Here is a 15,088-nt window from a genome sequence, read left to right as displayed (position 1 = left end):
CCCTGACTGCACTCACAATCTGTCCCTTTCTCTGCTTTACACACACACACACACACACACACACACACACACACACACACACACACACACACACACACACAAACATACACCCTGTGCTGCCTTATGAGGCTTTATACCCTCAGCCTTGGACCTCGTTGTGTAACTTGTCTTTGCATTGTGTCTTCTTGGCCCAGTCGAGCGTTCAGAGTGGACTTCAGACTCATTACATAAGAGGTCTCTGAGTGTTTCCACCTCTGTTTTCACACCGCTGGAGGGAGTTCTGTATTCATACTTCATGTCACTTTTCCTGATATCAATCATGAGATGACATTTATGTTTTCATTAATAAAAGAAAAGTGAAAATGTTAGCGCCCAACAGCTCAGTAAAGTTCAGATTAATGTTTGCTAACCGCAAAATAATGAGGACGAGACGTCAACAACAACGTGTAAATGTCAGGGTTCTTTATTGATACCCTACTGACTCAATTACTCACATAAATGAAGAAAACTTCTTTCCTGTCTGCCTTGGCCCATATAAAACACAGCTATCAGGATGTTCTCACACCAAATGTGAATTAATTCATGCTAACAGGTTGCCCAAAGACAAGGATCTTGTAAGAATGAGGCCTTTTCTTCAAATACACTTCAGTCTGATTTACATCTTATCTCTACATGTGTCTTTACATTGACATTGTTCCCCCTTGCCGATGATCTTAATCCACAACAAAATAATCATTAGCATGCTAGTTAGCTAAGTTTAGGAATAGAATCAAATAGAAAATGTGTTATTTATCCCCGAAGGGATATTCAGGTGAAGTCACAGCAGCAATCAAGAAAACAAAAGCCTGAAAGTTTACAGAAAATGCATAAAGGTCCGTAACAAAACCGATGCTTGCCCATCATTGTCCAGTTAGCCAGCCTCCACCTCCACAGGGTCCAGGACTGAGCTTCTTCAGCAGTCTGTTCAGTCTCTGGACACTGTCTGCTCACAGTAAGTGGAGTTCTTCTAATGTGGTGTTGGTGTCTGATGTTAGCTCCGTTAGACATGTCTGTGAATAGCATTATGCTACTCTGCCCTCTGGTTTTCCCTCTGTTGCTAGGTTAGCACAGCTAGCTCGTCCATCTTATTAGAGATAGATCTTACGTTCCTAATAACGATAGATGGAAGGACAGGTCCATGTCGTCACTTCTTAGCTCACACCTGAGAACCAGCACGTCGTCCTCACCTCCTTCTCCTTACCTTGTGGGAAGGCATCAGGCCTGGCACCAGTTAGCACTGACGTGCCACAGGCTGTTAACAGCTGATTTCACATGTAAACAATGTAGCCATGGTTACATGTAGGATCTCCAGACAAACACAGGAGCAAAAGTAGCAAAAATATCACTGAAGACACAACAAGTTTGGTGTCTATGACCAACAAATGAGCTTTACAAAGCAACCATCCACTCTAAATACAAAGATCACAAGAAGAGACAAAAAATGACAAGAAACAGAAAAAAAAGGCCAGCATTGCTAATGTTATCAGATTTTTTTCCTTTATTTGATTGGACAGCATATGAAAGGCAGGAAATATGGGGAGAAGAGAGATGCCATGAGAACTGTTGCATCTGTGAATTTATGATAGAGGATACCTCGTTTATAAAAAATAAACACAGGTTTACATATTTTCACACTTACAGATATAGAGTCTCAGAAACATGTCTAATCTAGGGGAAAAAAGGCTGTTCATTCAGAGACATTTTGACCTCATTTTTGGGAATAGAGGATGAAAGTGAGTCTGGGCTTTTAAGTGTGAGCACATGAATGTTCAAATTTGAAGACATCAAAGCCATCCTGAGCTTCAGAGAAATGACAGCCTTACAGGATTATAGGGTGAGTTAAAGGGTTCAGACTCTTCATCATGCTGGTCTGACTGAGGTCTGATCGTCCAGTTTAATTAGTAAAAAGTAGAGACAGAAAAGACAAATTGCAAGACTCATGACTCCATTTATCCTGGTTTGTAGTTGTGTATTGGGTTTCTCTCCCACATGCCCTCTCATGACAGCCCACTCTGGGAACGTTTGAGGGCAGAGCACAGACATCACGCTGATGAAAAATCAGAGGACTCAGCTCCGGTCCATAAAGCGAGCTCTCAGCTGAGTGCATTAAAACATGTTAAATCAATGTGCCGTCCCTGCCTCATGCATTACATTTGACACCATCACACACACTCACACACTTTGTGCTGTGTTTTAAAGCTGCCAGTTATCGATTTGACGTCTTCGATGAGACTGAGCTACAGATGATTGTACAGCCCCCCACCCCCCTCTCAGCCTGGTCTGCTCCTCTGAGTGTTTCCTAATATAGAGCTTTTCTTCACTTGCACTCAGAACACAAAGTTTCTCTGAGCCGGGCTGTGTTTGTGAGTCTCTCTCAGTGATGGCACTGAATGATGCTGCGTTGAGGAGTTGACTTGTTTGTGACTGTGCTGAGCCACAGGGGACACCCAATGGGTGTCATCTTACAGGCCTGAGCCAAAGAGCTGCCTGTTTTTCTTTGTAATGAGCGACAATAACACGACATGTTACTGCATGAGAGGACTGATGGTTAACACAGTCATGTGCAAATCAAAGCGTGAACTGATGCGCTCTCTTTTCTGTGCGTCTGGTTTTATTCTTTAGCTTTTTGGAGTAACTGTGTTTTCTTTGATATTACCCTGTAGCCTTTAAGTGTAAAATAAAAAAGCCAAAGTCTGGCTTATAAAGAAAAGTGTCACTTAGAGTTATTCGTTTTCCATATTTTTTGTATATTTTTGTTGAATTAAGTTTCTGCTTCAGTCACAGTCAGGATCACTTTATCAATCCCAGGGGTAAGTTCATGATCTAACAACGACACAGCTCTAATTGTCATTTATTAAAACATTAGCCTCTAACAAGGTAGACATACCAAATACTCTTGGCTTACATATTCCAGTTTAGTTTTTTTTTCTGCTTTTTTTGTGTATTTTGATTTTAAAAATCATATTTTGGTCTTTTCAAGGTTGGACAAACAGGCTTTTTGAAGACATAATGTTGGCCACTTTGAATAAATAAAGAACTTTACTAAAACTGAAAACAATAATAGCATTTCAAGTGACATTTATAAACCTTTTAGTCCCCTATAAAGCAAAAAAAAAAATGTGGTTCCCATTTGCCCATGTTGAGTTTTGAGCTTTCTTGATTTCGTGGTTTAATAAAATCACAAACATGCTTTGGGCCAAATTGAAACACTCAAGCACACTGAGCAAAATTTAGGTCTGACCGTGTTTTTCTATTTAGGCCACATCCAAAGTCAGACCTATCATGGCCTAAGGTCCATTTGCATTAAGCCCCTAGCTTTCATTTTATAATGTTTTAATTATGTCACTGAATCATGTTCTAAATTATGTGTACATTTACATTTTCCATCAAGTGCACAAACAAAAACAAAGTCCAGCTAATAACACCTCACTAAACTACATTTAGACTGTGCACAGGCTTTATGTATAAAGCTAGAGCTCTGTAGATTCTGATGAAACTCAACAACCCTACAGCTAATGTCTTTAAAAGAATGGATTTATTATCGATGAATATCCAGGGATCAAAAAAAAAAACACAATAGAGGACAAAAGATGAAAGTGATTAAATGGTGCATAAAAAAACATTTCAGAATGCAAGGTAAGAAATATTTGGTGCTTAAAATGTTGTTTTCAAGTCAGAATAGTCTTTGAAACATCTTGAAAAACTATCCTGATAAAATCCGGATCCTGATCCTGACATTAAAAAATCTTCACACATTTTCCTCACATTGCCCCCTAATGGAGACTTTCAAAAGTATCAGTCTAGTGTGCATTTACACACAAGACACAGCAGTGCAGCTGCATTGATCATTTAAACTCAGGACATGCTGACAGTGTCAAATAAGATCCAGGGAGAACCAGGCTCCTGTTATTGGGTCAATGTTTGGTTGCTTTCATGTCCTAAGGAGAGTGGGCGTCATGTTTATACCACCCAAAAACCTCTGGGTGCTTAAGTTCACTGACATTTGAGCTGCACACTAAGATGCTTTGTGTCTGGTGTTATATCGAGCCCCCTAGTCGTATAATTATGGTTTAAAAAAAAGCAGTTAGATACCATATTCCTGGTCATATGTTAACGATAACTAGTATCACATGACAGATCAAATAATTCATTAGTGATCATTTATTTCAGCGGTTCTTTGTTTTGGCCTTTCTGCGGTGGAAACACTACTGTAGGCATTGTTTCTGTATCTGAAAACACGCTGTGGAGTGATTAGAATGATCTAACAAGTGAAGTTGAGGGAGCACTGTGTGCTGCGGAGACAAAACGGTATGAAGACGACAGAGACAGTGATGCAGCGTGATATATGAAGACAAATGAGTGTAATACCCACTGTGGTTATCCCCTGTGGTTTAGCCATGCAGAGTGGGAGCAGTCTGAGCACAGGCTGCAGGCACAGCTGTACTGCTGACCTTTTTCAGAAGTGCTGTGTAGGGACTTCAGAGAACCAACAGACTGCTGCAGACCTCCTCCCACCTGCACCGCCCCTGACATGCTCTGCTCTTCAACGCCAATGCACCACTTCAATTCACAGCTTTGAAAAGGAGATTTTTTTCTCTGAACCACACAGCAGCAGTAAAAAGAGTTTAATAATAACTGAGACATTAAGGCTGAACAGACACAGTGAGTAAACAAACCACACAAACACACACACAGCGCTGCTCCTTCCTGCCACCTCCGTCAGTTACAGTAACACTATTTTATCTCCAACAGCACCTCTGCTGCCACTCAGCTCAAGTTCACTCCTTCATTACACCTCTGTGGCATTTCCATTGACTGAAGTTTTACAGAAGCATTACCTCTTAAGCGTGCCCTATCAGGGCCTGTGATGTGGTTTTGTGCACTAAAAGTGTAATTTTCTGTACAAAACTAATTCTGTGTTCAGAGCAATATCATCCTGAGCACCACATCAGCCTCAAAGTCAGCTCTTTTTATTTGCTGCGACTAGGGCTGAACAATTAATCGAACTTAAACCGACATCGTAATGTAACAGAGTGCAATTTTCAAATCGCAGAGTCTGCAATTTATAAAAATAGAATTTTAAAAAAAGTTTCATTTACACAAACCTTCCGTCTATTTCATTTCATCAGAACATACGGGCCTAGCCTTCATACTATAGAATGATATAGAATGATTTTACTAATATTTTTAGTAAATAATGCAAAAGATACCCCCCCCCCCCCAAAAAAAAAAAATAAAATAAAATAAAATAAATTAAATTAAATTAAATTAAATTAAATAAATAAATAAATTGATTAATGAATAAAATTGCATACTAAATCGCAATCTCAATATTGGTCCAAAAAAAATTGCTGTCAGACAATTTTCCAAAATCATTCAGCCCTAGCTGGGACCTCAGGTGGTGATTGTTTCTGTGTTTAAAACCACCGCTGTGCTCGACAGTCACTTCTTCATTGTTGCCCAATCAAAATCAAAAAGAGGCGGGACAACTGGATAAACTTTGCTGCTTATGAGCTGTGACACAATTTCTTTCACCTGTTTTATCATTCTGTTTATAATAAAATATCCTTCAGTAAAAGAAAAAAATAAGAAAGGACAGACTGTTAAAAAAGACTTAGCAGTCACAGAGGAAAAGGAAGTGCTGTAGACAAACGTCTGAAACACAGTAAGTGTCAGTGAGGAGGACTGATACGGCGACACATGGTTGTTGTGAGCGGACACTAGTATTGAGAGGCTCTGTGAATTAAACAGTATATTATGTTTTGAGTTTGTGCCGTACAATACATTTCCAATTTCAAAGCAAGACTACTGTGTTTATTAGTGTGGTTAATTTCATACCTGGAGCTGTGTCTGAAACAAATTTCTGTTTTTACTTCAGAGAGACAAAGTTCTGTCCATCTTTCAGTCCATCTATCTATCTATCTATCTATCTATCTATCTATCTATCTATCTATCTATCTATCTATCTATCTATCTATCTATCTATCTAGATACTTAGGTATGAGCACATGAGCTGAGAGTAGCACATGTAGAGAAGAGAAACTGAAACTTAAGTATCAATCTCATTACCCAAGTATTGATCAATACTGATCCCAATGTTGGCATCAATATTGTATCAATATTTAAGATTGATCAGCACACCACTACTCCTAACAGTATTTATATACATTTTTTTTATGAATGGATCGAAGAGCCGCACACCGACAGCCAAAAAAGAGCCACATGCAAGCAAGGATGGATTTAAGCCCAGCTTGTGAGCTGCAGGTTGGCCACCCCTGCTCTAAATCCACAACATTATTAGTCCAGCTCCATTAAAGACACACTTTGAAATTAATGATCATCTAGTTCAAGTATCTTTAAGGGAAGTCTATCAGGACTGTTTAATACCCAAACAGACTTTTTTTTAATCTTTCTATTTTATGAATAACTACAGGTATTTTTGAACATGGTTTCCGTATCTTGTTTCACTTTCTCATGAGGTTTAACTTTCTGTCCTCCAAACAGAACTGAGTACAAAGCCTACAGAGATGTGAAGCCAGCAAAGATGATCCGGGCCAAGTCCCAGTACCTGCCCCCAGACGGGAAGACCAGTCTAGAGACCAGCTACAGCGCCACCTTCAAGGGACAGGCGCCGCTGCAGTCTGCTGACAACAGGGCTCAGGAGAGGAGGAGGATACGCAGCCTGTACAGCGAGCCTTACATAGACCCCATCAAACAGGTGAGACCCACACCCTTACGGAGCTGAATGAAGGGATTAACTTCCTCTTACACATGCTCATCTCATTACACACGTGTCTGAGGTGTTTAAAGCTCAGGAATCTCATTTCCACTGTCCGCCATCCTTAGGTTGACAGGTATAGTGTCCCACGCTCTAAACCCAAAAAGTCTGGAGCCACAGCGGCAGGCCAGAGCAAACCAGTGAAGAAAGCCAAAGATAAGCAGAGCGCTGCGCTGAGGGGCTCCAAGAAGGCGACCTCCGAGAACCTGTCCGAGAACCGGCCGGCGGTGGGGGACAAGGAGAAAAGTAAAGAGATGAACAACAAACTGGCTGAGGCAAAAGAGTAAAACCATTTAGCACTACTTCTCCTTTTCTTTCTTATTTTTGGGGGAAAACAAACACAGAGGCTGCAAAATCATTTCAGGATCTCATCTTTACTCATCTGTCCCTCTCTTATCCTCCAGTCTTTCTCTATTTCTCTCTTTGTTTAGTCTCTCTGTAGTCCTTCGCTCACTCTCCCTGTCCTCTCACTACCTCTCTGCTGTGTTTGTACTTTATTAACAATATTCAATGTTGGGGTTTAGAAAAAGCCATGCTCCTCCCACCTCATGCAACACCATATCTCTGTAGTGACGAGTGGGCGGGAGCATCCTCTTCCTCAGCCATTTGATGCCGCCCACCACCCCCCCACTCTGCTCTGCTCTGCCCTGCTCGCCTCCATCTCCGGGTTCCCATGGCTACTGCCTTGTTAGCCAATGGATGGCTCTGGTTGCATGGACCCACAAGCTGAAAAGCAATCCTGGCTTTGATCAGCTGAGCAGATTGCTTTGTTGACTTTATCAAGGATTTTTCCCCTCTTCTTCTTCTTCTTTGTCTTCTTTTTTTCTTTCTGGAGAAAGTAAACCAAATTGGCTCTTTGGATTTGGTTCCTGCACTCGATAAATTCACTGAAAATCTTTGATAAAGGTCCTGCTTGGTTCGTCCATGGCTTGTGTTTTTTATCTGCTTTCATCTCTGCTCCTGTTCTCTGTTCATGGAAGAGCTCACAGCGCTGTGTGGAGCGATGTCATTCTGCTTTGTGTAAATGTGATTTTCTTATCCAGTGTCTCACTTTTAAACTCTGTTGTAGGCTTCAACAAACTGTTGTCTAATCATCTGAAGAAAAATCTCCCTGCTCTGCCATCCATTCATGTGAAACCCATTCATACAGTGGTATTTTCATTCACTCAGAGCTATTTTGTAACGCCAAATTTGTTGCCAACAGCCCAGCTGGGTCACACTTAACTGATTATGCATAAACACCAGTCATTTGCAAAGCAGATGAGTATCCCCACTGAACGAGACGACACTGCTGATATTATATCATTAGAGTAACAGCATTACTCAGAACCAGAGAGGGCTGAGTTCAGTGGAGCCGGGGACGTTGTTGTTTGGAGCTGTTTAGGTTGTTTCCTGTCTGACGAGCACACGACCGTGCAGAGCCGACAATCTCTAAAGCCATAATTTACCATAATCACCCCCAACGTGGTGATAATTAACAACACTAAGCCCCCCTGCAAAGCCTCGCAGCAGTTATGCAATTTCAGCCTGGACTCAAACACACACACACTCCCTTTTTGGCTTTTTTAATGCACTCTGCCGAGGGTGACCGTAACCAATGTGATTTAACTGTGACAGGATGATAGCAGACAGCTGAGCTGGCAGCCTAATGGCTCTCTGCACATTACCTTCAAAGTGGAAGCTATGGACGAGACATGGAACCAAAGAAACAGGGAATTCTCAGTTAATCATTAACTTTATTTACAACAAAAAGAGTTTCAATCCTTTTTTATCATATTTCTTATATTCATAAAACCATGTCTGCTAGAAATAACTGTCACGTTTTTCTAATCCGCCTCCTGTCAATAGCATTTTCTCTAAAAAATGTTTATAATCACTGTCTCTCCAACGACAGAAGTGATCATTTTTCTCTGATTATCTTTCAAGCCTGTAGTCAACAGGTTAAGATGTTTCTGTCTCTACCTAAGAGATAAAAAATACCACTTTGTCCATCAAGGCTGCCAAAACTGACACAAACTGAAGGCTCCTAACTTGGAAAACAGGTAATCTTCCAACACAAGTCTACTCCAGATATCAGCAAACTACCATCAGGTAGATGGGATGCAGCAATCTAATCCTGGTATCAGCCATTGGTCAAATACTGAGTCAAAAAGTAGATGAGGAAGGCTTGAGCCATAGGACAGATCTATGTAACTCAGTTCTCTGGTCTTCTTAGTTTGGAACTCCTGTATGGGCGCACTACGTCATCAGCACTGGCAGGTTCGTTCATGCTCTGCAGAGCTGGAAAAGCATGCAGGAGAATGTGGGTTTAGAGGTATGTTGCTCTTGTTTCATCAACAACACTAATGGCGACATGCAGTCTATCCACTGGAACAGTTTACAGTTGAACTGTAATTCCTGTTAGTTTTGGAAATCCACTCACATTCAAGGATAGAGAAGGTTACATTTATACTGGTTTCAGTTTCTATCAAAATTGGTACCAAATGATACCAAAGCCCAGATATCAGTGCTGATAACAGGAATTAAAACGTTGATTGGTAACCATACCCTATGTGAGTAAAGTCTCGGCAGTGATTACTTAGCAAACTGGTTAGCTTAGTTCACCAACATGATTTGATGCTCCACCGGGTTTATTTACACACCTTAATATGTGCACAGTTACGTAGTGAAAAGCGTTACTGCTTCTGACTTCACCTTCTATCACTCTCTGTTTCTGATCCATGTTGTTCTACTTGTTTTTCCACAAACTCTCGGCTCAAAGTGAGAAAAGTATGTTGGGTTGATGTGGTAAAGAAAAGGGATAATAGAGTAAGTTGTAATGTACGTGTTTAAACCAATTATAAGCTCCCTTGTGTGTATATATATAAATATAGCTTGTATTTGTCTATATGTTAAAGCAGGGCTACATCCAGTTGCTTTCTTTAAGTCTTAGTTTGTAAGTGTAGAGAGACACCACTTTCTCCAGCCTTTGTTTCTGCGTCAGAAGAGCACACTGTACTGTCTTGTCACGGGTCAACACATCGCTGCGCTCCTTACATTTGACTGTCTTCATTAAGCTTCTCAGCATTGTTCCCCCCATTCTGAACGGAATGCTGAAAATCTTATCTTTATTCTTTGGTGTCTGAGACAGCAACCATCTCCACATCAACCTCCACCATGTGTCTCCGAGCGGAGCCCCATCAGGGATGAATGACTCATTAGCATTTTGCAGCCTTTGGTTGGGGGAAACTTTGTCAAGTAACACAACAGAGGAGGGGTCTTGTAGGTGCGGTAAATGTAAATGGTGCTTAGCACACCACACACCTTGTGCTATCTTTGTGGTTAATAGGCTAATACGGATAGAAAGTCTGGTGAAGAAAGTTATGTTTTGGGTAAAAAAAAGTACTGACTGTGACGTGCTTGTGTTTCTATCTGCTTGCTCATATTTAATGATCAAATAAATGCAAAAAGCAGAAAAAGTGTCCTCTTGCTTTTTATTTTTTGGCTAAGTATGGTGAAACTAGAGGTTGCAGGTATCTGTCAGCATTTCTCCTCCCTGTCCTGGTCTTTGTTTTTTGTGAGACAAACATTAAAATAGATCCACATGGAAGAGAATTTCGCTCTCACAACCTCTTTCTACGCTTATCTTAGACTGCGCAAACTTCTGGCATGAGCTCTGGCATCCTGTGGACCCCGCATGTTGTGTGACCTGATGAATATATTATGTTTGCATCTTGTCTCCAATATATTCCAAGACCTTGTCCAGTTTATAGATCAACATGCATGTCAAGGGATGTCCAGACACTTATTCCAGAATCAAATGTCTTGTGCTTCTTCGGCTTTTAGCTAATGAACAGACAATATGCAAAAATGAACACCAACACAATGTGTGGTAGTACATTTGCTGAGATGACATTGTTCTTTCTCATACTGGTATCATGGTTAGAGTTTTAGACGATGTCACATTTGGATGATGCTGTGTCCGATTTGTCGTGTGCTAATGAGTGACATTCTGATTCATTTGAAGGGTTGTGCTAAAACAGTACCACTACATACAACTCTGCCAGCCAATCCGAGATATTGGCTGGGTGCAGACTCTAAAGCAACACCTGTGGGGCTGTGCACTTCCCAATCCCAGGTAACCGATCACCAGGGCAACGAAAAGAAACAGAGCCACAAATGCCGCTCATTCCCATTCATACATGCTCATGGAGTTGTGGTTTACTTTTGTTTTTATTACAGTGGCACAGTTTTTGTTTTTCTGGTGAACCACCACATTATCTCTGGTCTACTCCTCAGGTCATAGCCTCTCTGTTTTTCTCTTCCATATGGACACTAGGGTAGGGGGGTTGGCTGGGGCTGTCTGACTGCCTGCTGTCTCATCCCACATGTACGGTTCCTTAAGATGCCCTTCTCTTAAGGAGGCCTCAGGTTTAGTCCAAGTCATCACCCACCATCCTTGAACCTCGGCTGTGATGTGCCCACCCTTCACGGTTAAAAAAAACACTGCATGGTTTACAGACAATACACCCAGGGATTAGGGAGGACTGTTCCACCCACTTTGAGGCAGGTCACTCACATAATCACTAGAGATGTTCCGATACCGTTGATCCTTCCCAATACCCTGAATTGGTTGAGTGGAGTATTAAATATCAATCCTATGCCAGTGTTCTCCTCACCTTGCATCACCTTTGTAATACAACCAAAAACGTGCAGAGAACTACTGCCTGTGCATGCTGCCTCAGGTCAAGGTGTTACAAGTACTTTGCTGTCTTGTAGGGATGCAGTAAATCTAGAAGTGACTGGTTGGTTGGTTTGGCATTAGCAGTTGCACAAGCATGCTAGCAGACCACAAAGGGGAAGAGGAGGCTACCTGTAGGGCAGGCCTTTAATTCACAAATAGATCTACGTCTCCATCCTCTTAGTTTTGAGCCCTGATGACCAAAAGTAGAGATTTCAGATACAAGCAGTTAAAATGACTCTGAAAGATGACTGATTCCGCAGTCAAGGATTGGGCAAGGGCAAGGAGACATCCAAAAGGAGTATAGCTGCACAAGCAGTAGCAAGTTGAGGTGATAATGGCACCTGAATAGGATGCCCCTTCAGGGTCCAGACACCCCAACCAGGAGGAGACCAGATGCTACCAGAGGGACTATATCTACCATCCTGCCTACTATCCTGAGAACATCAGACTTCTCCATGGAGGAGCGTGGAACATTGCCAGGAAGAAAGACGTCATTAACCATTCACTTTGCCTGGTGCCTTAGCCACAATCGCTGCTTTAGATTAGCGCAGGGCCCAAGCCATTTGTCAAGTTTTAATAAAAGACTATCTCTGTAAGGATTTCATGCTGGTTGAGAGACAGTAGAACATTTCCTTAACTTTCCAGGGTCAGTAAGATGTCATGGGGTTCATCCAGCTTCCCTAGTCTTTTTTGAACATGGAAAGGCCTACACATTGCCTTAGTGAGTCTTCAGTACTGGGTCTACTGCCATGAGTCATCCGGTCCGTAATTAGAGGTACTGAGGTATAACAGGCAAACACCAAGTGTGTGTTGGCCTAACCCATCAGGATTATCCCTTGTCACAAACTCTGTCTCTGTTTTTTCTTGGTCTGGCTATCGACACACAATCACTGAGAAGATAGCTTAATCGGCAAGGAAGAGTTTGTCAATCCTTGGCCACTTCTAAGGTCAGGGCACTTTGCCCAAAAAAGTGGAGTGCTGTCTTTAGCCAGTAAATAAGTACTTGTGAAGGAGTTCCGGTATCTCTAGGTCTTGATCATGACGAAGTTGAACTGGGTTATATAAATTACAGGTAAACTAGTAAAGCTGACTCAGGTGGTAAAGCATTGACTGGTCAGTTTGAATTTCAGCTTTCACAAAGTGATTGATGATTCTGCTGATAAAAACATTAAAAATGACTTTTCCCATTGGATGGCTGGGGATTTGCAAATCCCTAGAATAAAGAGAGGCCTGTTGTTCAGACATGCTTATGATTTGTCCAGGGTATGCCCCTTTAGAGACTCTCTGGGTTTTCCATTTAGAGGAAGACTCCAAGGTAAACACAGAGAACATGAATTATATATATTTGGCCTTTTTACAAGTGAGAGTAAAGTGGATCATGAAATTAAGGGTGGACTGGTGCAGCATCAGTAGACAAGTGTATGAGCTTCTGGAAAGTCATGGGGAACAGGGAGCTGAGCCCGAAAGAAAGATTTTTGATTTATCTGTTGATATATCTGTTGATTTATGTTCAAACACCCACAGTGGTTATTAGCTTTGGTATTGACAGAAGAAGGAGGTTGAATAAGGCAACAAAAAATGAGTTACCATCAAGAGTGGCTGGGCCCAGCTTCAGATTTAGGTTCGGAGGCTTAAACAACCATATGGAGTTAGGAGTAGAGCCTTCTTTTGTATCAAAAAGATCCAGCTAAGGTAACATCTGACCAGGATGTCCTCTGACTCTTCCCTCTGGGAGGAGACCATGGGGTAGACCTAGAATTCACTGAAGATACTACTCATGCCATCTGGTCTGGGGACACCTTGGAATCTCCCTGGAGGAGCCAGAGAGATAAATGTTTGAGTCTCTGGGTAAACAGGAGAAAACTGATGGCATTGGAACACCTTGGGATGCCCCTGAAGAAACCTGGAAGTTGCCGGCCTGCTGTCACCATGACTCTTTTTCAGAAGCTCTGACTTATGTTACATCTGTGTTAGCGTTACTTTGTCTGTTATCATTAAATAAATAAACAAAAAGCAGTTAGTCTAGTATTGTCTTTAATTATGCACTCCAGCACACATATGGATATCGGAACAACTCTAGAAATCACACATTACAATATTTATCACCCTGCACCTTAGCTCACTGGGTTAATGTTCCACATTTTTTATTTCCATTCAAATTCTGTCACTGATGCATGCTGCCACTGTTTTCTGTTGGACCTGCAATCTGATGTTTAGACTCTGCACCTTATCTAGAGTATCTGAGTGTTAGCTTGGATATGAAATGAGAGGTAAGTATGAATGGAATGAGAGAAGCGGATCTGCTTTGGAAAGAGACATTTCAAAGGAAATTGTAAGTGCATGTCAACAATTTTTTCCATTATTTAAAATTTGTTTAATGTGCTTTGGATTTTTTTCCTCTGCATCTTGTAGCTTTAATGTGACAGAGCACCCTGAGACTGTTTTGTCCTATTGGCATCTTGTAGTTTCGAGCAGCAATGTGATTAATCTAATCAATTAAAGTATGGATTAAACCAGAGGCCTGATCTGAATGCAAAGCTGTCTGGTGTAATGTTAGGAAAGGCTTCCCTTTAATTGTGTACCTTTACAACACAAAGAGTTTTACGGTCCGATCAAGTTTTCAGAGATTAACATTTCATGATTCATAGGTCCCTGGTTCAGGATCACCTTGAAGCATTTTGATGTAACATTTGTGATAATCAATCAGACTAAAGAGCCCTATGCTCATGTCAGAGCACTGTTGAGTTATGTTCCCCCCTGAAACGAGTGGTCACAGGGTGCTCAGCTCAGCCCAATGACTTGCTGTTATACGCCTGAGAGAAATGCCTCATTGTCTGTCTCTCTTTGTCTCCTTCCTCTGGTTACCCTAACCATGTGCTGCCTCCTAGAGATGCTCAGGACGAGCCTCTCCGACTCAGTCATCGTAATTCCCAGGGTGCTTCTGGAGGAGAACCACAGCCACTGCTGGAGAGAGCTGAGCCCCGTAGGAGCGGAGGAGTCGTACGCTTTGCCCTAGACGGAAACCAGACTGACTAGTTTCTATGCAGAGACTGCTGCTCTGTGCTGTACATAAATAGTATTTGCAACTAAGTTGAGCGGGGTGGGGAGGGGGATCCCACGAAATATGGAAGCACACATATTTGAAGCACGCATGTTTGAAACAGCTTCTGGCTGTTTGACCCACGGCATTACTGCAAAGGTGCTACATAATTTTTTCTGGTTTCATGCAATTTTCTTTGAAACAATATGTCAAAAAAAAAGAGATATATCACACCATAAAGTGCTTATACCACATTTACACAACACTGTACTGTACATCGATGGGTTTTAGTGTAAATAAATTACTGTGACTTGCAGATTGCAATGCTGTACTGTAGTTTTTGATTTGTGGTCAGTCATTATTCATGAGGGGGGAGAGAGTAGCATCAAATAAAAACTCAGCTCAGCTTAAATGTCATTTAAATATGCAGTTCATTTGACTTGTTAAAGAGGGGCCACTGGAATTTTTATTATGCTTTATATTGTCCCTCTGGCACCCCTGTGGTAGC

The 15,088-nt window shown here is 41.5% G+C and overlaps 1 protein-coding gene across 6 annotated transcripts in view; it reads left to right on the top strand.

The window, feature by feature from the left end:
• Positions 1–14,876, top strand: part of map6a (microtubule-associated protein 6a) — a 33,298-nt gene extending 18,422 nt beyond the window's left edge. Inside the window, exons 2-5 of one of the 6 annotated variants that reach the window (XM_074672194.1) lie at positions 6,544–6,757; positions 6,886–7,100; positions 10,824–10,934; positions 14,429–14,876. In XM_074672194.1, the coding sequence (XP_074528295.1) occupies positions 6,544–6,757; positions 6,886–7,100; positions 10,824–10,934; positions 14,429–14,576 (688 nt within the window). In that variant the 3' untranslated portion in view covers positions 14,577–14,876. The other 5 variants (XM_074672195.1, XM_074672197.1, XM_074672199.1 and 2 more) reach the window with 5 other exon arrangements.
• The last annotated feature ends 212 nt before the right edge of the window (positions 14,877–15,088 follow it).

The sequence above is a fragment of the Halichoeres trimaculatus genome, unplaced genomic scaffold, assembly GCF_033239565.1.
Source record: "Halichoeres trimaculatus isolate MK-OKI-2021-1 unplaced genomic scaffold, fHalTri1.1 fHalTri1_scaffold_6, whole genome shotgun sequence".
NCBI lineage: Eukaryota > Metazoa > Chordata > Actinopteri > Labriformes > Labridae > Halichoeres > Halichoeres trimaculatus.
The sequence above is the reverse complement of the archived record's forward strand: the minus strand, read 5'-3'. Positions and strand labels throughout refer to the sequence as shown.